Here is a 21,288-nt window from a genome sequence, read left to right on the forward strand (position 1 = left end):
ACTGTGCATCTTTCATTTTTTTTCCAGTTTGGTTTCTTTTAGTATCAGTTTCTCTTGTCCGTAATTTGGATTTAGTTTTCAGCTTGTACAAATCTATAAAACACCTTGAGTATATTTTTAAATCAGATTAAAAAACTATGATCTAAACTGGGGAAATTACCTATTAGATTTTTTGTAGATGTTTTAGATACCTGTACAGCTAAAGGAAATAAAATTTCATATGCTTAGTAAGGGAACAAAATGATTGGAATTATAATGAGATTTAGTCTTCACTTTAGTTTAGAACGGAGAATTTCGATTAACGCTGCGTAGAGGTGTCTGTTGATTATTTCCCCGTATCGGTATACGACGAGAGCGCAATTAAACGCGACTTAATCGCACTAAGACCAATTGAATCGAAAATCTCGATTGCTCCGGTTCAGCTCGAGGAAATCGAGTCGGAGATTCATGTACCTCGATCCAATAATCGGATATCTTTCCGCGAGACTAGAGAGTAAATAGTTTGATTCCATTCTGACTTTGTATTTTCCCTTTTTGTTCGCAGTTCAAAAAGAGGGCGGCACGCAACTGAAACTCCAAATAAATTATTCGAACATGCAGGCTCTCTTCAAGCCTATGAGGTAAGTCGAATGGATTTAAATCTTTCCAAGAAGAGGTCAATCTTACATCGAACGTTAACCAGGAATAATGCAATCTTCGTTTCTGATCTTCCACAAAGCAACATTTGCTTTAACATTTGATACATGAGGAAAGTATCGACATAGACATTTAACAAATTTTAGAATAATTTCCGGTTTAGTATTTAGAATACTCCGAGTAAATAAATTAAAACTTCTTTTAAATAAAATCCGACTGAATTATTTTCATCAAGTAAAATGTAATGACATGATCATGCAAAAAGACTGCTTTTACCATCTACAATTTTTCTTAACATATATTAACAAAAAAGACGATGAAGTTACTTAGAACAAAGTATACTTCGAATACTATCCTCGTTTTTCTCATTTTTTCATTTTCTTACTTTTCTCAAATTTTCTTCATATATTTACGTAATTGGTCGAAGACTAAAACTGAGAGTTTCTTGAAAGCTGTCCGCTTATCTCCAGCAGGCATGTGAGTCACGTTTGATATACGAATAGGTGGGATGCGCTGCTTAGTCTAACGAATGAATGCTCGAAACTTGGAGAATGAAGATAAGCGAGAGAGAGAGAGAGAGGTAGAGAGAGTTCCTTAGGACACGATTTACTAAGGATTATTTCGACGAGAATCGAATCCGCGAAACGCGTCTTCGACGAGATAAAATCGAGCGAAAGCATTTAATTCCGTCCGAATCGGATGTTAGTTCCGAGGATTAACAATTTATTTGATCACTAAACTTGCGAGAGCGCTCCAAGTACGAGTTATACACCGTTTAATCCTCTGAAGTTGAGTCCTAAGAACTTATAAGTTGTTGCAGTAGGGACGTCTTGCTGTTGCAATGCTGAAAATATATCAAACTTGTAATCCAATTTGTTGCGTGAAGGGGGACGTAATTGCTGCATTTGCAGCATTTTTCAAGCAATAATATTCGAGCTCTTACTTTGAATATTGTAATTATTACGGAATTCTTACAAATAGTCGCAGTATTTTTCAAGCAATGATATTCCAGCTTTTACTTTGAATATTACAATGTGCCTATAGAAGTTTTATATATATTTGCAATATTTTTCAAGCAATAATATTCCACCTTTTACTTTGAATTACTACGGAAGTATATGTATAAATCTCAAACTCAATAAACATAGTTGGTTGTATCCTCAATCTTGAGCCTGTTGCATACGAACAGCATGCCAGCTTTACAGTCGCGTCAGTTTGAAGATACACAAGCTCGTGAAAGCATTTAAACTTGAAGATACATCTTATGAATATATTATGGATGCTGTACTAATATATATATCATACAATTATCATAATTAAGACACACAGCAGCCAAACTGAACAACTCCGTTGAAGTTACTACGTTGATTTTTGTAAAATTAAATACTATCCATTGACCTGAGGATTTTTAAGCATTTACAGGGAATTTAAAGATATAAAAATGCCATAGAAATCATATAATATGCAAAATTATAGAAAATTTCCAGAATAGAATATTCATTATAATACTCAGTGTTTAATGCACGAAACAAATTTCAACCTAAATTCCATTTCATTAGTTCCATTTATAAAAATATAAATTTCCATAAATATCCGCGCTAAATTAATCGTATCTTTCCACTGTTACTGAGGAAGTTTTAAGGATTATGAAATCGATCAGTTTCTCTTCTCGGTGGCTCAAATAACAAATTTGATTTGCTTCAAGCATTTTACAAGAAAAAGCTATTAGCCAGCCAGCTATTACGAAATTATTCTCAGGTCTTCCTACGCTTTCCTTCTCGAAAAGGAGAAAGATTCGTCAGCTAAATGCGAACAGAAGAAGAGTAAGAGAAAGGAACGAGGCCTGCGGTTTTTCTTGCCACGTGGTTGACAAAGTTACGTGGATGGGATTACGAGCACAATTACATAAGTGGAGGGCCAAGTGCCTCGTGCCGTGCGAGAGCCACTCCAACTGTCCTTGCCTCTCTTCCACTCAATTATCATTGCCCACTCTCCCTTTTTTCCCTCCAGAAAACGCGATACGTCACATCCTCCCATTGTCTTTCAACCTAAGAACACTTCCCAGCTTAAGCAGACTGGAGGAAACGAGCATCGAGGGTCGCAAAACATTTTAGACACGTTCATTCTTTTCGTTTTTTTTTTTTCTTTTTTATTGTACGCAGTTTCAACCTCCTACTCGCCCATTTTCCCTCTCGTTTCACTAAAGTTATGATACTTATGAAAAATGAGTTATAAATCCAAGAAACGAATTGTAAATTTTATTCTTTTCTTTTTTATATTTCGAAAACAAAATTTCTATGTCAGCAGTATTTTGTTTGCAGTTAGAATATAACGACAAGTAAATAATTTGTCCTTTTTCTATGCTCCAAGTAATTACATTTATGGGTTTACTAGTTTGTTAATGAATTTATTTAACAGAATTGATCACTTTACTATAGAAGACTCTAAATCTGTGTACAGCGGGATTTCGGAAAATATTTGATCGGAAATATTTGATTGCAAAATAAATTCGTCCTGTTTACGTCGGTATAAATTAACAAATCTATAAATTAAATTGCTCTCTGCATTTGGACTCGAGAACGATATACACAAGTATTTTTTTCTACTCAAAATAACAGAAAATTAGTTCCAACATAGAAAATTCTTTCTTCGATGATTATTTTACAAATATCGAAATTGATGATAACAATAAGATTAGGAAGATTATGAAAATTAATTGAGATTCTTTAAATCACCTTTTGCAGTAAAAAGAAGGCACTCTCTTATTAATCGTAAATCACCGTAATCGTCATAAATCATAAATCCTGAACGAAATTGAATGGCAGAGTTAATTATCCTGTCTGAGAATAGATTTAATTGTCTATTATCGTCGTAGATCTCAATCGTAAAAGATATTGCTGCTTAGTTTCCTCTCGAATAAATTGTGCACGTTGCCAGACCGGATACGAGCTGTTCTTAACTTATACGGGTCAATTGCGTCGACAGGAAGTTGCGGAGGACCGATGTTTCTCGCGTTAATTTCTCGTTCTTATCGAGGTGTATTTCGAATCCAGCCTCGTGGGATCGCGACGAAAAGCTACGTCGCGAACAAACTGCAGAAGTAATTTCGCTCTGGCTGCGACCTCGAAATACCAAACTTTCCTCGCCCTATCTTCGAGCCCATTGCACCCTCGTTCGCAACTCTGAGAAGCCTGATTTTGCTCTTCTTACTGCTTAATTACGACTACTATTTATGCTCGCCAGAGATAACTGACTGCTACAAGTGAAACGACAGACAAGACCGAAGTATCGAGGTTTTTAAGAAATTTTTTTAACTGTTCGAAAAATTCATAGCGTTTTTGACATTTTTATGTTCCGTACATAAGCAATTTTATATTCTATCATGCTCTATGTATGATATATTTATAAAATGTTTTCTTGAAACATCATCCAAATTGATATATCGTCATCCAATTTTCGTTTGCGTTACATTTATTTTCCAACGAAAAAAATGTGTAAACTTCAAGAATTGGAATTATCAGAGTGACTAATCATTACGGTACAAATTTATATTTTTATCAACATAATTACACAACTAAAGAAGTGAGAGCTATATAGATCATACTTATCTACGAGTGACAATGAAATAGAATTGCAGATTGAAAGACGCCTTGAATCTCTGAAACATGTCACACGATAGAAGAGTATAAGATACAATTTTCAGTATAAAACGGAACCAAAGGGAGATACAATTATATTAAATATATCTAAACTTCAAAGAAGAAAATTAATAAACTCAGTACATAGCATCCAAGATCATATAATTAGAATTCGTTCAATGAAAGTTAATTCCATCCAATAAATCACATCTAACAAATAATAAACGAGTGACAATGAAATAGAATTGTAGACTGAAAGACGCCTTGAAAACTCTGAAACATGTCACACGATAGAAGAGTATAAGATACAATTTTCAGTATAAAACGGAAACAAAGAGAGATACAATTATATTAAATGTATCTAAACTTCAAAGAAGAAAATTAATAAATTCAATACATCGCATCCAAGATCATGTAATTGGAATTCGTTCAATGAAAGTTAATTCCATCCAATAAATACGATCGTAAAGGGTTAATTCTCCAATTATCGGTTCTCTTTCTTTGTGTATCCACTGCGTTTTAATTTCGCGCGATTTTTCACGATAATTTTCGTCAGCCCCTCGTTACTCGCGGCAAATACCCATCGCCGTGTTCCGGAACCGGAAGAACCGGGGAAAGGAGCGAAAGAATAAAGCAAGAGAAAACGTAATATCCCGAAGTGGAGAGAAAATTCGAGACAAGTGAGGCTCGTCGGGACGCTTATTGCGACTCCTTTTTATCCCTCTTGTCTCTTCCCGGGGGTTCGACCTCCTCCAACCATTTCCGTGCACACACTTGGCCCTTTAAACTTCCGGTCGGCCGAAGATTCCACGATAAGTGGCCAAGGCCGGCTTAAACTCCGGTAATAAGTTCGGCAATAAGTTTCAGGGAAAGTTTCCGGACTTGGACCATCCTCTGACACGCTACGAAAAGGGCTGGAATCGTTTGGGTGTCAATGGGTGGGAGGAGGAAGAAAGCTGGAATTCCACAAAATTGCCAGCGTCTGCAGCGCCACCAATCCCGCAATAAGCTCTCGTTATACGTTTAAAGAGGACACCTCTTTCTCTCCTCACGAAACGAACCAGTTCTGACTTTCTCTTTCGCTCTTCGTGTTCCTTCCCTTTTCTTTTTTTTTTTCCTTTTCCACTCTCGAACGAAGAGAGATTCATTGAATGGACAATTTTTCACGACGACGTTCCTTCTCGCGAAATTATTTCTTCGCTCGGTTTCTTTTTATTCGAAGCCCGCTTCAAGGCTCTTTGATTGCGAGCTTTGGATTTTCGGGCAGATGAACAACTACTCGTTGAATCTGAACGGTGATTTTCGATTTCGTTCGAGCTGCCAGATTCGACTTTTATTTCCATTTTTGGAGGAGAGACGGCGATTTCGGAAGATGGAGAAGAAGTAGATGGAGATTCAAGTGGTTAGTGTATTAGGTTGTACTACTTTTCTATATTCCCTTTACGTATATATATATATATATATATATATATATATATATACTTTTTTTTTATATCTGTGGATTTTATTTTTGAAGAGAAGATGGCGATTTCGGGGGATAAATAAGGGATAGATGAAGATTGACGTGGTTATGGTAGGGATATTGAGGTGGCTAGTGTATTAGGTCGTACTATTTTTTTATATTTCTTTTTTCCTTTTTTAATAAATATTTTTATATTCATGGATGTACATAAAATTATACTTCATTTTTGGAGAAAAGGCAGTGATTTCAGGGGATCAAGTAGGAATACCTAAAGATTGAGGTGACTGATGTATTAAGTAATACTGCTTTCTCATATTTTCTTTCTTTTCCATAAACATTTTTATATTTGCGAATTTTATTTTTGCAGAAAAGACGATGATTTCGAACAATAAAGAACAAATAGACGTAGATTGAGGTGGCTGGTGTATTAAGTTGTGCCACTTTCTTATATTTCTCTTCTATTTTTTATTTTTTTTCTAATTAACATATTTATATTTGTAAATGGAAAATTGTATTTGATCTTTGGAGAGGAAGAAACGCTGATTTGTAGGGATGAAGAAATATTGGAGTATTTAGCAGGTTTTCTGAACCATTCTGTTTGCTTGTAAATATGTAATTGTATGTTAGGTTGAAATGTCTTTTTGCGTCATGCTTCTAAGAAGCTTATTTCTTTCCATGTTTTTGCGAAGAAAATATAACGCGCTTAAATTACCGCCAGTTTCATCATTTAATGAATTAAAGCTCATCAAAGTACAAGAGAAGCTTCTCTTCCACATATGATTTCAATCTTTTAACGTTCGTATGTACACCGATGTATAAAGGCATTCTTTTTAGAATTTATTGAAACATGTGTTTCTAAAAATGGAATATTTTGGACATGCATAGAAATCTTATATCTTTTCTATTTTTCAATTTCCATACATCTTACATTCTTTAAATGTCTGTTTATTCCTCAACAATTTCTAAAGCGATTATTAAAAATAAAATTGCTGGTTATATGGTTTGCGAGAAACACAAGTTTCCTTCTTATCCACCTTCCTGCGGCTAGCGAAGTTCGCGTTATTAAATTTGCCGCGAAACTTTAGCGTCTGAATCCCGTGTACTCCATTATTAAAAACACCTCTCTTTTTTCGCATTTTACTAACAAATTTCGATAATCTTCCTCGTTGCACTTCGGCCAACTTTTCTAAACTTTATCTCGTCAAAAGAACCGCGAATGATATTAATAAATGTCTTTGAAAAGCATGAGTCAGCTAGAAAGCATTCTCTATACTTCGATAATTGAACTAAATCATTGTTCACGCTTTGCATGTTTAGTTTAACCAACCGAGGAAAAGAAGTTGCTGGTCGTAGGTCGGATGTTTTTTATTCGCTTTCCACCACTCGGTCGACTAATCGACCAGCAATAATTACCATCGACCTACATCATTAGTTCTAGCCGCAATTAGCGTTTGACCATTCACGATATAGCAAATTTCAATGGAACTGGTTTTACGAGCTTCACAAAAATCTCGAGCACTCGTGTATACGTATACGTGACTCGTATAAAGTTGCTCGTGCACGAAAAATTGTAGGGGAGTACACGCAAAATATATACAGGTTCAAAACCTCAAACTCGAAAAATTTCAATAATCGAATTCTGTACTATGTATTAAAAAAACAGAAAAAAATGAAGAAATAATTCAAGCAAATATGATTCATTTTTATGCTTCTTTAAATACGATAATAAAAAAAAGAACAACCATTAATATATAAAAGTACGTATGGTAATACCCCATTTAAAAATTCTAACAATCATTTTATTTCGTCTTATTTCGCGATATAAAATACTTCATTACGATAAATAAATAATATAACAAGAAATTTACTTGTCAAGAATATTGACATAAAAGTAGACTCATCACAGAAGTTCAACTAAATTCTTTCGGTCACTTTCATTTTCTTCTAACACTGAAAAATACATTCAATCCGGAGAAAATATGAAAGAAGTCTTATTAAAGGTTAATTAAAAAATGTAGTTTTACACGACGACTCTTCGTTCCAATCTTTTATCAAACGTCTTAGAATATTGTTCTTTTTGTTCGTTAAAATGAGAGCGTACTCGTCACATAGATATTCGAGAATCGTAGCAGGGTTTTAATCAATTTGCGGTATGAAACGAGGCAAGAAGAAAAACCGAAGCTCGTATGTCCCAGATTTTCGAGGCCTGTAAGAAAAGCAATTCCTCTAATCTGACCTATAAATCTGTAGGTCTTCAACAGTGGACGATGCAATTAATATTTGCCCCGGAATAAATCGCGTACGAACCGGTTCATTTGAATATAAAATAGCCGCGACCCCGGTCTTATTCCGCGCAATTATTCCAACGAAATACTGGTTATCTTTCCCGCGCACCTCGTTCCTGCCAGCCGGTAGAAAATTTCGCTTCGCTAAGGAGAAGGAAGGAGCCTTTGGTAAACAGAATTATGCCGCGAAGTCGGAAGGTCAGACAGCAAGGGTTGGCTGGCAGCCTCGCGATGCCAGTTAACTTTTAATCGGATGCAAATTACGGGCTAATTACCGCACGACCGTCGTATTAATTAGCCCAGCCTGCTTGGAAAAGTTCCGCCCAGCGTTCTTCTCCTTGTTTCGTTCTTTCCGTAGTCGATATTCCGCAGAAATTTGACGATTCTTTTTATCTTATGAGAAACATCCTCGAGCGCAATTATCAATTTTGATAAAATTCATAACGTAGACGACAGACTTTTATACAATTGCGTGTCTTTATGAAGGGAACCTGCATAGTACTTTGTTTCGCTTACACCTTTACATTCGTCACGAGTGCATAAAAATGTATGTAATTTCCTGGGAAATTATTTGACATGGAATTTGGGGGGAATTGGATTCAATGTATTAAAAAAAAGTTACTAGAGGAAATAAAAGTTGATGATCAATTTTCTAACGAAATAACACTTACTACCTCTAAGTATAAATCACAATTTAGGCTTCTTTTCTTCATTTTATCTTACCATGAAAATATAAATTTGCATAAAGATCCACATTTTATTATTAGATATTAAGCGAAAACTTGTTTGCTATTTTCATTTGATTTTCACCTCTTATTCGCCGATAAACAATCCACAGAGACGTGAAATATAACGTACTTGTATTTAATTGAAAAATTTTGGTTCGAAATTTTTCTACCGTTATCATCAACCTCACAGCCTTTGCTAATTACATAGTTTCGTAGTTACTGGATACCATTACATCAAACGAGATGGTAATACGATTATTCGGTTCGTAATTAAAAAATGGGAAACTAAAAAATCATTTTGATTAGGAGTCTGCTGAATGGTTAGTAGGAATTATTTGCGCCAGGCACTGATAAAACGAAGTTCGAATCGGGTTAATGAGAAGCGAAAGTATTTCAGTATTCTCACTGGAATTTTGATTCAAAGTTGGTAAAAGTTTGGATATTGGATCGCAATATGCAAAAAGTTTGCTAAGTATCGAGATTAAAGATAGTTTTATTTCAAATTACTCGTGTTTTCATCCTCGACCACGAAATACAAGAAATTAGGAATATTTTTATAATCCTGTTAATACGCGGACAGAAACATTTTTTTATTTCATAACCTAATTAGAGTAGAGATAGTTAATTGCTGAGAGTCAAATGTACGTTCACACCATAGACGTATTTCTATTTTTCCCTTTCAGATAAGTAGAATAATCAGAATCGTGCCAGTCACTAGTAAGAGATTTTCTTTTTGAAAGAACTCCGCGTAATGACGTTTACATAACCCGCGTAAGTTTTTCGCTTAAAATAGTTCGATCATTTTCGTTTAAGAAGAAAGATGAATGTCCTTCAAACATTATCAAACATGTATATGCAAAAGTTTACTAGTAGAAATATCGTGGTTTCTATGGAAAAAAATTCAATAAAATTCCCAAAAATGGCACACTAAACCAGAATTGCTTTAAGAATAATAAATATTATAATATATACGATAATAGATATTATGCCAATACTATTCATGACCACCGTATTGTTATCATGTAATATAATGTAATGTAAACCAATTAACGAATTGTGACATTGCCCATGTTTAGTAATATTGACACGAGCAGAAACAGAAATTTCGTAATTCAACACTATCAGTCAATACGTGATACGGGTAGCTGACGAGTTTGCAGACTCATTTTTCTCGAAAACGAAGCCTTGAACGAAAAAGCTGTTACTCTTCTCTTCGATGTATTTTTACACGTAGAATCACCATCCGACCGCTCGTATCATGGTTTCGGAAAAACCCTATATATGTACTATGACGGTTATCTGTAACCCACTGATACCATCGTTTAGAATTAATTCATAAACATTTAAAATCAAATACTCTCTTTCTGAAAGTTTTGTCCCATTATTTACATTCTTATAGAGCCTGCGTAGCACGTACTCGCTCAACGTCAGTAGATCCACGGAATTCTGGGTTTCTTGTTCTAGCGCCATATTTCGTAAGGAAAGGTGCACACGTACGAGAAGGATTCCCCGGAGACGGTTTTTTTTTTATTTATCGCCGTCGACTTTCACGATAGAACCGGAAACGAGGTAGAGGGGCGGGAGAAAACGAAGAGAAAACCGTTTCTTCTTCTCTTTCTCTGTAGGGTTATGTTTTCTCGAGAAATCGCTTGCTTCTGGATTCCGACATCTCGAAACTGTCGCGTAGCTGTACGTGCTACGGCCTTGAACGAGCAAAACATTTTTCAGGCAACGAGAACGATCGTAGAACCGAGATGAAAATTCCTCTCTTATCTGAATCTCGGTTTGAATCAATTACGAAATTTCGATTGAATGAAATTCAGAACGTGGTAATAAAGCGTGAGTTATTCCCTCGAGAAAGTGAAAATGAAAAATGAAGATGATAGAGTAAGATTGTCGTGTTCAATTATGGGAAGATTTCTTCGCGAGTGTTTTGACATTGTCGCGAAAGTGGAAATTACTTTCTCTTCCGTGTATTTTCTTTTCTTTTTTTTCTTTTTCCACGTGGAGAGAGGCTCGTGCATTCTCATTGGGTCTCGACGATGCCCTTGAACCGGAAAATATTTCCGAGAAAACAAGGAATTTCCCACGAGTCCCACGATCGAGGTGGAAAATCGCGAAAAACATTTCCATCGGATAATACGTTCTACGTTATTCTAGGTCAACGTTCGTTTCTTGATTTGACTCAGATACACCTGAATCTTGTATTCTACGAAAATTTACAAATAATTTGCACGTTTCTTTCATTTGCGATTGAAATTGAATGTATTAATCAAATTTCTTTGTTGCCGTTTATTTATTATCCCAATGTTTCAAACAAATTGAAGTGTAAATAGCATTGCAATAATTTTTCAGAAAAGCTTGTGGCTGATTGAAAATCACAGTGGTATAAGTCAGATTACTCTTTTTCATCATATTTGTTCAAATTATGGAACCGTGTCAATTTATGCAAATTCGTAATTTTATAAACTATATAAAGGAGTGGAAACTAAATAGGAATTTGATTCGCCCGTTAAAATTATAAAGATTACTTTACTTTGAATATTTTACGCATTTTACTTGAATGTCACATGTGTTCTGGTTATTTTTGCATATTTAAATTTTCCATAAATGCATAAACATCCGCAATCTAATTATACCTTAATTAACTACGCCACCAAAGCGACGATATTTGTGAAAATTCTAATTTTTCCCAACCTCGATTTACATCGTTATAATTTTTAATGCGTCCTATCCGTATGAAAAACCACCTAAATTCGTAGCAAGAGAATACCAAAGTTTTATTTATTCCAACTCCTCTGAATCATTAACAATTCAATATTATCTCTTTTTTCTCTCATTAATGTACCAGGTTTCCACGAGAACAGCAAACTTTACCAAATCACTTCTACTTCACGGACTTCGAGAGACACACAGCAGAGATCGCAGCGTTTCATCTGGACAGGTAACCAAGTATTCTATCGATCGAAATTTTATTAGAAAAAAAGAAAGGAAAAAGACGATCTATGAAAAACAAGATCTCCGATTAATCAACGTTATCGGTATATTTTCTTGGATCCAAGAGGAACGAGCGTGGAAAAGTTTGCCCTCATCGAACGATTCGCTGTTGCAGACTACTGGGATTCCGAAGGGCGATGCCAGTCACCGGTAGAACGTTGAACCTAACGACAGAGATTTATCAGATCGCCGACGGCGAGCTGCTGAAGACGTTCTTCGTCAGCCCCGCCGGTAATATCTGCTTCCACGGCAAGTGCAGTTATTACTGCGATACGGCGCACGCGATTTGCGGAAATCCGGACACCCTTGAAGGGAGCTTCGCCGCGTTCTTGCCGGATAAATCTTTCGTTGCGAGGAAGGCCTGGCGACATCCATGGCGCAGGAGTTATCACAAGAGGAAGAAGGCGCAGTGGGAGCACGGTGAGATTTTTCTTCCCTCGAATCTAGTTTATTAACACATTCACAAGCGGTTAGATGTTCTACGTCATCCTTAAGTAGCAACAAAAGAAAGATGAAAACTGATGCGATGTGCATTTTAATAATTTTCTGTATCAACGATTGCTGTAATTTTGTAGAAAAGAGCACACTTGGCTGATTTCAATGAGCTTGAAATACGTCATTAAGGTTATATCATCCCTATATATATATATATATAGCTCAACTTAAATTTAACTCACTGATGCTAATTATCTTTAATATAAATAAAAAATGATAAATCAACGAGTTGTAGGTTGCGTCAGATTAGTATCCGATCGTCATGAATTAATTTTTGTTTCCATTTTGCAAATGCCATTTTCCAAATGTATTGTAAATTTGATTACTACTTGACTTATTATTATTTGTATATGTTAGCAAATATACTTTTGTCATTAGGTTACGTGTGGAGGACATGTCGCTGCTTGGCAACGATAATGGAACAACTTGACAAATTTCATATTTTCTTTTATCAAAAAGAAAGCCTACATTATGTTTCTGCTTTTATCATATGAAACGGTATCTTTATAACTCCCTCAATTTTGCGTTAGAAGGGAAAATTATTACTTATGTCGCTATCAACCTGATCTTGGTTTTACAGCGACACTGACTCATCTTCAGTTGTTTTGTGACGCTACAAGTGTCGGTCTTGTAATGTCATTGAGATGACTCACGTAGATTTCTTTGTAAAAAATATAGTTTTATTTATTTTAATTCATGCAATTTGTGTATTTGTTTAAAAAAGAAAAGAAAAAACCCTCCTCTAAGGTTTACATTTTTTAAGTTGTACGGTATAGGTGCCAAATAACGATGTGTATATATCTGCTGACTCTAATTATTATTTGTATGTAAGTGACGAATAGACAGGCGAAGACATAGTGCAACGTTTCATATAGCAATAGACTCATTAAAAAGTATATCACTTTGGCCTAATCTATAGCACGTTCATTTCTTCTTTTTTATTTATACGATATTAAAAATAGTCGTATTTCTCGTCAATGAGTTAAGTTTAGGTTGGACTATATAAAAACGCGCCCACCTACTCCAGAGTGAAGTATAGTCGTAACATAAATTGTATTGAAGTTTTTTTTAATTTAAGTATGTTGACCTTGGCAATATATTTCAAGATTATCGAAACCGGTGAGGTGTATCCTTTTCCACATACTCACCAAAATATTTTTCAATATTGATAACAGTCATTTATTCTATGATATATATATCACATATATTCATCGTTTTAATTCACAAAATTATGTTGTCTTTATATTTCTTATTTTATAAACATTCTTTTGTTCGCCACCGTAGTTGCTAGCGATGTAGTTCTACGTCACTTCAAAATCTATAACTGGTTGCCACTGACGTAGTTCTACGTCATTTATAAGTTTTTGGCTGGTTGCCGGCGATGTAGTTCTACGTTATTTCAAAATCTATAACTGTCGCTGGTATAGTTCGGCAATGTTTTTCTTCATATTTACGACGAGTTTTGTGCATTTTACTACGACCACGATTTTACGTCATGTTTGTTATTACATCTTTTTCTGAACTTCTACTGGCGTAACCGCTTCTTTCATCTAAACGTCAGTTCCTTTCTAAGGTTACATGCTAGTCACCAATTATTAGTGTCGTTTCCTGAATATTAGCTACGTCAGTTTAGTGTTATTTTCTGAATAATTTTATATACATGTATACACGGTTGTGCACAAATAAACATAGATAATTTTTCGTGACTAGCTCAAGACGTCTTAATATAAATTATAATTTCATTATCAATTTAAAATAGTCTATTTTCTAAAACAATTTTACATTTATTGTTTTTCGATCAAAATCATGACATCCCTCCGTCTTAACCGGTTGCAAAATCCATCCGGAATATCCAACCAATTTTCCACTGGGTATACTCGGTACATAGCAGAGCACGCTCTTTTTATAATGCACTTTGTTTGAAGTCGATACATACGTTCAATGGTTCCCGGGATATCGCGAGTCGATAGTTCAGCGATAAGATGCATGACGGTCAAAATTCGTGGAAATCGCCGTGACCTACTTTTTTCGAAGGATTGTGTACGTAACGATTTAATAGTAGCAGTGAAAAAACGCTAAATCAGCATCATTCACTGTTCGCTGCACCGGTATCTGGATTGCGGTAGGTCGGCGTGTGAGTGCGACAGAGACAGGGATATCGAATTATTAAAAATTATACTTGCTTCGCACGGCGATATCTCGGGAACCAGGTGTTGTACCGAGATAAAACAAAAACTGGTTTAAGGTGGTGAGTTCTCTGCTTCTAACGATAACTTTTCATAGACTTCGTTTTACAGACTTCGAAATGCACATGGAAAGAATATGACGAGTCCAGTTGTTTTAATTTTTTCATTTTGAACAAATTGCTTTACAAATAGAAATCTCATAAAAATAGAGGATACATGTTCGTATTGGTCTGAAATTCGAGAAGTATGATCGTAACAAACGCGTGATGCTTACAGTGATAATTTCGAAATGTTTTATTGTAAGTATTTATATTTTTCTGTAAGTATTCAAATGGATTCCCGAGTCACTCTATACGTATATTTTATACAATATTTACTGCAGCATTTGTTTCAAAGTAGTTCTTGCTATCAATAATTAATTATATATTAATTAAATACTAAGCTATAAATTGAAACCTAGAGCTTTAAAGAAACTACTATCGTTAAGGGTATATTATCGAGCGGATCGCTGAATATTTGATAGTCTGAAGCTTTAAAAATGTAAAAGTTCCGTAGCTCTCATAACCCATGTATAACCTGGTTACATAATATATATATATATCCATCAAACATTAAAATTTCACGATGAAAAGCGATAGTTTGAAATACTCTTAAGTTATAATTGATTTTCATTAAGTTTAGTTGAATCTTCGTTTAATACCAATCTCCCACGCTATAGTACCATTTTAATATTCTGTAAAATAAATACAACTTAAAACTTAGTAATATTTTATTTTTGTATGCTTTCAGATTCCGATTACTGTTCCCTGGTAAAAGAAATTCCACCATATCACGAGGGTCGCAGGCTGCTGGATCTAATGGACATGGCCGTCTTAGACTTCCTTATGGGAAACATGGACAGACACCATTACGAGACGTTCAAGATTTTCGGCAACAACACGTTCCCCTTGCACTTGGATCACGGTAGAGGTTTTGGCAGAGCTTTCCATGATGAGATCTCTATCTTGGCCCCCATCTTACAGTGCTGCATGATCAGACAAACAACTCTAAACACCCTTTTAAAGTAAGTTCTTTCAGTATTATAGAAATTCTTCCGTAACTTGGATTCGGATAATTCCGCTCCAGTTCCTATTATTGTATCAAATTCGTTTTATTGCGAACACGTTCTTTACGTAGGGAAACTCTATTGTTTTCTAGGATTTGCTTGACATTCCTCCTCATAAGTAGAATACTTGAAGTTTTATATACTCCTATTTATAATATATATATGTGTGTATATGTGTGGGTGTGTGTGCATATATTATGAAAATAACAAAAACAGCAATAAAAGAAGGATGGGAGAAAATCTGAACTTTAACCGAAGGAGCAAAGGTTTACAACGTAGTATAACATTTCTAGCAACAAAATTCCATTCAACGATACGAATAGAAGCAATGTACTGGCCTGGCGTACCGGATGCTCAAAAGTAACGAACGAATAGTTAATCAAAAAAACAGTTCCACCACACTATCCCCTTGTCAAGACCAACCATTAATCACTTAATTATGAGTGTAGAAGAACAAAGCACCAAAGACAAAAATACAACACGAAACCAGACAAAGCTCTAACATCACGAGACTATATAAGAAATACAATAAGCTAGCTTAAGGAAATCAATATGTTCAACAAAATCTAACTCACACAACTCAAACATCGTCGCTAATGACCACAATATAGATGCTACTTGAAACGTAAAAGAAGACGAAGAAGAAAATTTATAATAACAATATGTATCTCGATTTTACCAGCGTGTACTAATTATTGATAGTATAATCGCTATAATAAACACAAGGATGGTAAAAATACTGGCCTTAGCCACTGTATAGACAGAAACCTCTACTCTTTCTAACAAATCCATCAAATATTTCGATTTTCGCCTGCACATCTCCACCCATAAATCAGTCTATCCGATCTCCTATTAATTTCTCCAATCGACACAATGCCACAGGGAACAGGAGATAGAACGAAGGCAAGATCGTGGATCTGGACGTGGCTCTAATTCGACGCTGTGGGTACGATCGTATCGAGGGCTGGTGTCGCGAGAGCGTAGAGGATCGATCTGGGTCGAATTTACAATTCAGAGCGGGGCTCCCTTCCCCTCTCTGGATGGCCTCTCGGCGGATTTCGAAAAAGGGAAACGCAGGGGAAACTTTACGAGCCGTGGCCCCGGGGGGCTGGATAAGGCGGATTTCGGAGTGAAACGTTTTACCAGAATTGGCCGTCGCCAGCATCGCTCGTGAATCTCCGCTTTGATGCGAATTCACGGGGACCAGGCTTTTTACGGCCGCGATAAATTCAACGAGAGCGGATTTCGTCGACACGCGTAGCTACACACGCGTGCACACATCTCCACGAATGTGTACCTGGATTTTTGTGTGTGTCCGCGAGCGTACGTGTAGATGTACGTGCACCAAATGACCGATGCACGATAACAGCAAACGATTATCGATCTGTCCGACACGCTGCTTAGGCCGTCGTTACGTGTCCGCTAGGTCGAAACCGGTAGCCGATATCTTCTTCGCCAGAATCTCCGGCACGCGTGTTTCTCTACAAGCACGACACCTGCCACTGTCTCGATAAAAATCGAGATAACTCGTTTCGCAGATTGAATTCCACGCGGTAATCTGGATCTCGGTTCCCAGGATTCGCTGATTTCTTTAAACCTTTACGGCCTCCAGTTATCCTTCTCGTTTTCGCTCAGCTGTTCATCTTGAGCTGTTATGTATGTATGCTGCCGCTTGGAATCCGTTTGTTGAATTCTTTATGAAAACAGTGAGAATGTCAAGATAATTTCAACTATTAGATTCTTTGATGTTTCTTTGGGTTTGATTTGGGTTTTGGCGTATTTACTAGCGCACGTGTCTCGAATATTTCACTTCTGAAAATAACTTAACAAACCTACTAGAAACAAGACACACAGAATGTTTCTATTCGTGAAAGTGAATCATCGTATTTTGCTTTTTACTCTTCGCGTGGCTACAGTATTTTGTATGTCTCGTGACTTTTCATCTTCACGTAGACTAGTAATTATGTTAACTATTTTTCTCTTAATAATCGTGTAATAATACGAGCAAATCAAACCCAGAGTATCGTTAATTTCGTATTAGTTTGATCTAGTTGCTTATTATCGTAGAACATAGCTAACAGAGAGTATCTTCTTGAATGAAATTGTGCTGGTCGTTCAAGACGCATTGAAGAAGCCCACACGTTGTCCATTAAACCTGATATCATAGGATAATTGCATCCTGTGGGTACTTCATTGCAGCTACTTCATCGTGTCAGTCATGGTTACTTCTCTTTCATTATGATTTCGTTTTCATTTAGTTCCCATTCAACTATTCCAACCTGCGTTAATACGAAACACATATAGGGCTATACTGTATCCTTCTTATCAAATATATTTCACGAAATCGTTGCATTTATAACGTAACATGATGTTTGATTAGCTGGAATAGCAGTTTGTCGAGGATCGTGTTCGTAATTTCTTCTCATATTATCGAGCATAGGATTTCTCTATTACCTTTTTATGCGCTGTAATAACAATGTAGGCGAAGAAAAAACGAAACAGCTTTTATACTAGTATAAGTACACCATTTTTTCTTTCGCTTGTAAATGGTTTGAGAAAGATAAAATTTAATCGTTTGACACTTTCACTACTATTGAAATCTAATTTTCCGTCCCCAGAAGCGATACGCTCTTACATATATCGTTACGTTCATTATTTTTCATTCTATGTTTCTTTGATTAGAAATAGCATTGCTATCTCCTAGCTTCATTAATAATTATTAAGTTACCTTGAAAGTTCATAGAGAAATTAAAAAAAACTGAAGGTTATTCATTTCTATTGATTTAAAAAATATTTTTATTAAACAGTATGTGCAGATATACTACGGTATATGTATATATCGAATAGCTTTACGAATTTTCTTTCCAGAATCTTTTTACTTTTCCTTAATCTCACCAAATATCAAAAGTTTCCAATTTTTAGACTAATCCAATACTATTTAATATTCAATCCAATTATATAATAATAATAATCAATCAATCAAATCAGTGAATAACAATACCGAATAGTTATCACTACATAATGTTGTAGTAGTAAATAAAACCAACAATACAATAGCTGTTTCAAAGCAAAATTATTGCAATAACTGAATAGCAGTGAAAGTGTGAATTATAATGTAATTGTATTTTAAAAAATTGTTTAAAAAGTATATGTTAAAGTTTCAGAAGATGGGATTCTGTTGGAGTTTCGATTCGGTAAATATTAAAAGGATCTGTCGTTCAGGATCATCAATACCCTCGAAGACCATAATCGTTCAAATGGTATAAAAGCTGTTCGATCAAGTCTTTATCCTTCTCTCGGCGAAGAGCAGCGTGCTTTTCTACGTTCCCCTGTGACATCGAGAAGTAGCCAGCCAGAAAAATACTTTTATCCGCGTGCTTCTTCCAGAATATGCCCTTAAGTATACACACAAACCCACATGTACGGGGTGTCCCGTTGGAAAACCATTATATCAATCGATCATATGTAATCACCCAACATTTTCTTTACTTGTGCTTCTCTTCGCTTTTCTGTAAATCGTCGATAATTCAATCTCCAAGTGTGAAAAAAATTCTACTATCTAACATTAAAATTTAATGACACGGAGAAGTCGATAAGAAGGCTGAAGAAAAAAAGACTTTAAGACGTTTTTAGGTCGATCCACAACAATAAAAGAGAAGAATAAAATGGGATATAGAACTCGACCAACCGACCCAAGTTCCACAATATGATACAAAACTTGTACCAAAAAATCTCCATTCTCTACATAAACAGGTAAGAGAGAATAACTTTGATAAGATACAGACTTAGACATTGAAGAACTAGCCATGAATATCTGTCGAAGGAATCAGAACCAGTTCTGCAACTGCTGCAATCAGATGCTATTGACAAATCATTTGATATTTCTAGTAGTGCAGAAGATTAAATAGATACAGAGATAAAAATACTCTCGACTATTTCAGAGAAGCTCGATTATACTACGAACTCTCACAGCAGCAAGACGTAGAGGAAACGCAGAAGGGTATAAATATAAATACAAACCGGACACCAGTTTACCGAACAGACGAGACCAAGTGGTTATTACACGTGCGATAATTAGCCACACCAGATTCTTATCTACTTATCTACTCGACTTATCTACTTTCAAAAGAATCTGTAGCTGGATGTACCCTATGTAACCAAAATCTTGCAATGAAACACATTCTCTTCGATGGCGGCCACTTAGAAGAAATTAAAGAACAATTAAAAATAAAAAACAGTATCAACAAAATCGTGAACACGCGTAAGAATATTAATAATGTAATTTCATTCCTCAAAGAAATCAAAATGTATATTTGTTGTGTGTCAAATCGACACAGTGGTAACACATCAATAAAATGAAAAGATCAATAACTAATTTTACTCTTTGTCTTTCACATACATTCACACTGACTCTCCTTTAGAAATATGACGCTTCATTCGCACGTCAGAGCCAATAAGTTTCAGGAAAATTGTTCTATAAATGTAGCCGAATAATACGATCTTTTATCGGAAAAGCGACTCAGATTGACACGAGGAACGAATGAGAGTTAGAAGAAAACAAGTCTCGAAAGATTTCGAAAGATCCACGAAAGATCATCGATCAAACATTGCAAAAATGTATCTAATCCGAGACATTCCTGCTCAAGAAGCCTGAAAATCAAATAGTTCACCCTGTACATACGCCATAAGTACCATCTACGAGCCGTTTGCTTAGTCGATACTTTATTCATTGCCTGTTCCGCAAGGAAGAGCCAGATCCTCTATTATCGGACCGCGTCTCGAAATCTCGCAGGATGGTTCCAGCAATGTGGAAAATTTCAAACCGGAAAAATAATTTTTCCAACATGGGACAGGAAGGAAAAGATAGGAAGAAAGAAAAAGAGAGAAGGTGTCGCGGCAAAACGAAGGTGGGAAGTTCTCTCGATGATAGATAGTAAGATACGTGTCTTACCGCCGAACCAACTTCTAATTACGGGCATTTGCATTTTTATTGAAAAATTTCTGTCGCCTCACGCTCGAGCACGCTGATCAATGTGCCAGACAGTGACGAGACGAAAGAAGGAGAGAGGAAGGGGTCACGTTTTTAATCTTTCGAGTTCCGACGACTTCTACGTCCGTGGATTTGCATGTTTATTAAAAACGATCGAATTACTTTGATTCCCCGTGAATATTGAAAACCGAGGATCAACCGGGTCTTTCTTGAGAGAGGAAGGGAGAGAACAGTGGCGTGGTCTTTTGAAAGAGAATTTCGGCGACAGACCATGAACGAATTGTTCAAATATTCTACCACCTCCGTCCAGAGAGAAAAGATTTATCTTTGGGATTTTATTTTAAGCAGTTTGAGACCTAGAGCGTTAAGGTAGTCCCGTAAGGGTTTTCAAATTTGCTCTGGGTCTTTGCTCCGCAACGTTGCAATTTATCGTGTATTATTTAACTCTTGCGTTGGCAATCCATTTCTATTAGGTCGTTTATGTATTTTCTAAATGCTTCTTTCTCTTTTTTTCCTTCTAGGCCAAAGAATTCGTTATCTTTCTGTAGATAAAACAAAGAATTCTTTGCTTCATATATAATTTTAAGCCCATTTCTTTTACGTATAACATTCTAGAATTATTTTTTACTTTCTAGAATCCTTTTTTGGGATTTAGTGAAACACGGTTCGTTCGAAGTTGAATATTTCATGTTACGATCTAATACCGTTCCTTCTAAATTCTATTCTTCATACTTCGTATTAAAATTAAATTATCAAATAGAGTCTA

The 21,288-nt window shown here is 35.7% G+C and overlaps 1 protein-coding gene across 4 annotated transcripts in view; it reads left to right on the plus strand.

The window, feature by feature from the left end:
* LOC117155145 (extracellular serine/threonine protein CG31145) overlaps positions 1 to 21,288 on the plus strand; it is a 93,028-nt gene that overhangs the window by 69,971 nt on the left and 1,769 nt on the right. The window contains exons 3-8 of one of the 4 annotated variants that reach the window (XR_013059706.1): positions 545 to 620; positions 11,601 to 11,693; positions 11,862 to 12,166; positions 15,217 to 15,490; positions 18,691 to 19,285; positions 19,421 to 19,907. Coding sequence is in view for 2 of the 4 variants with exons in the window: in XM_033330779.2 (XP_033186670.1) it covers positions 545 to 620; positions 11,601 to 11,693; positions 11,862 to 12,166; positions 15,217 to 15,490; positions 18,691 to 18,730 (788 nt within the window). In the remaining 2 variants the exon portion in view is untranslated. Of the gene's footprint in view, positions 1 to 544; positions 621 to 11,600; positions 11,694 to 11,861; positions 12,167 to 15,216; positions 15,491 to 18,690; positions 19,908 to 21,288 lie in introns of those variants that run through there. The other 3 variants (XR_013059705.1, XM_033330779.2, XM_033330777.2) reach the window with 3 other exon arrangements.

Source organism: Bombus vancouverensis, chromosome 12 (genome assembly GCF_051014615.1).
Source record: "Bombus vancouverensis nearcticus chromosome 12, iyBomVanc1_principal, whole genome shotgun sequence".
Taxonomy (NCBI): domain Eukaryota; kingdom Metazoa; phylum Arthropoda; class Insecta; order Hymenoptera; family Apidae; genus Bombus; species Bombus vancouverensis.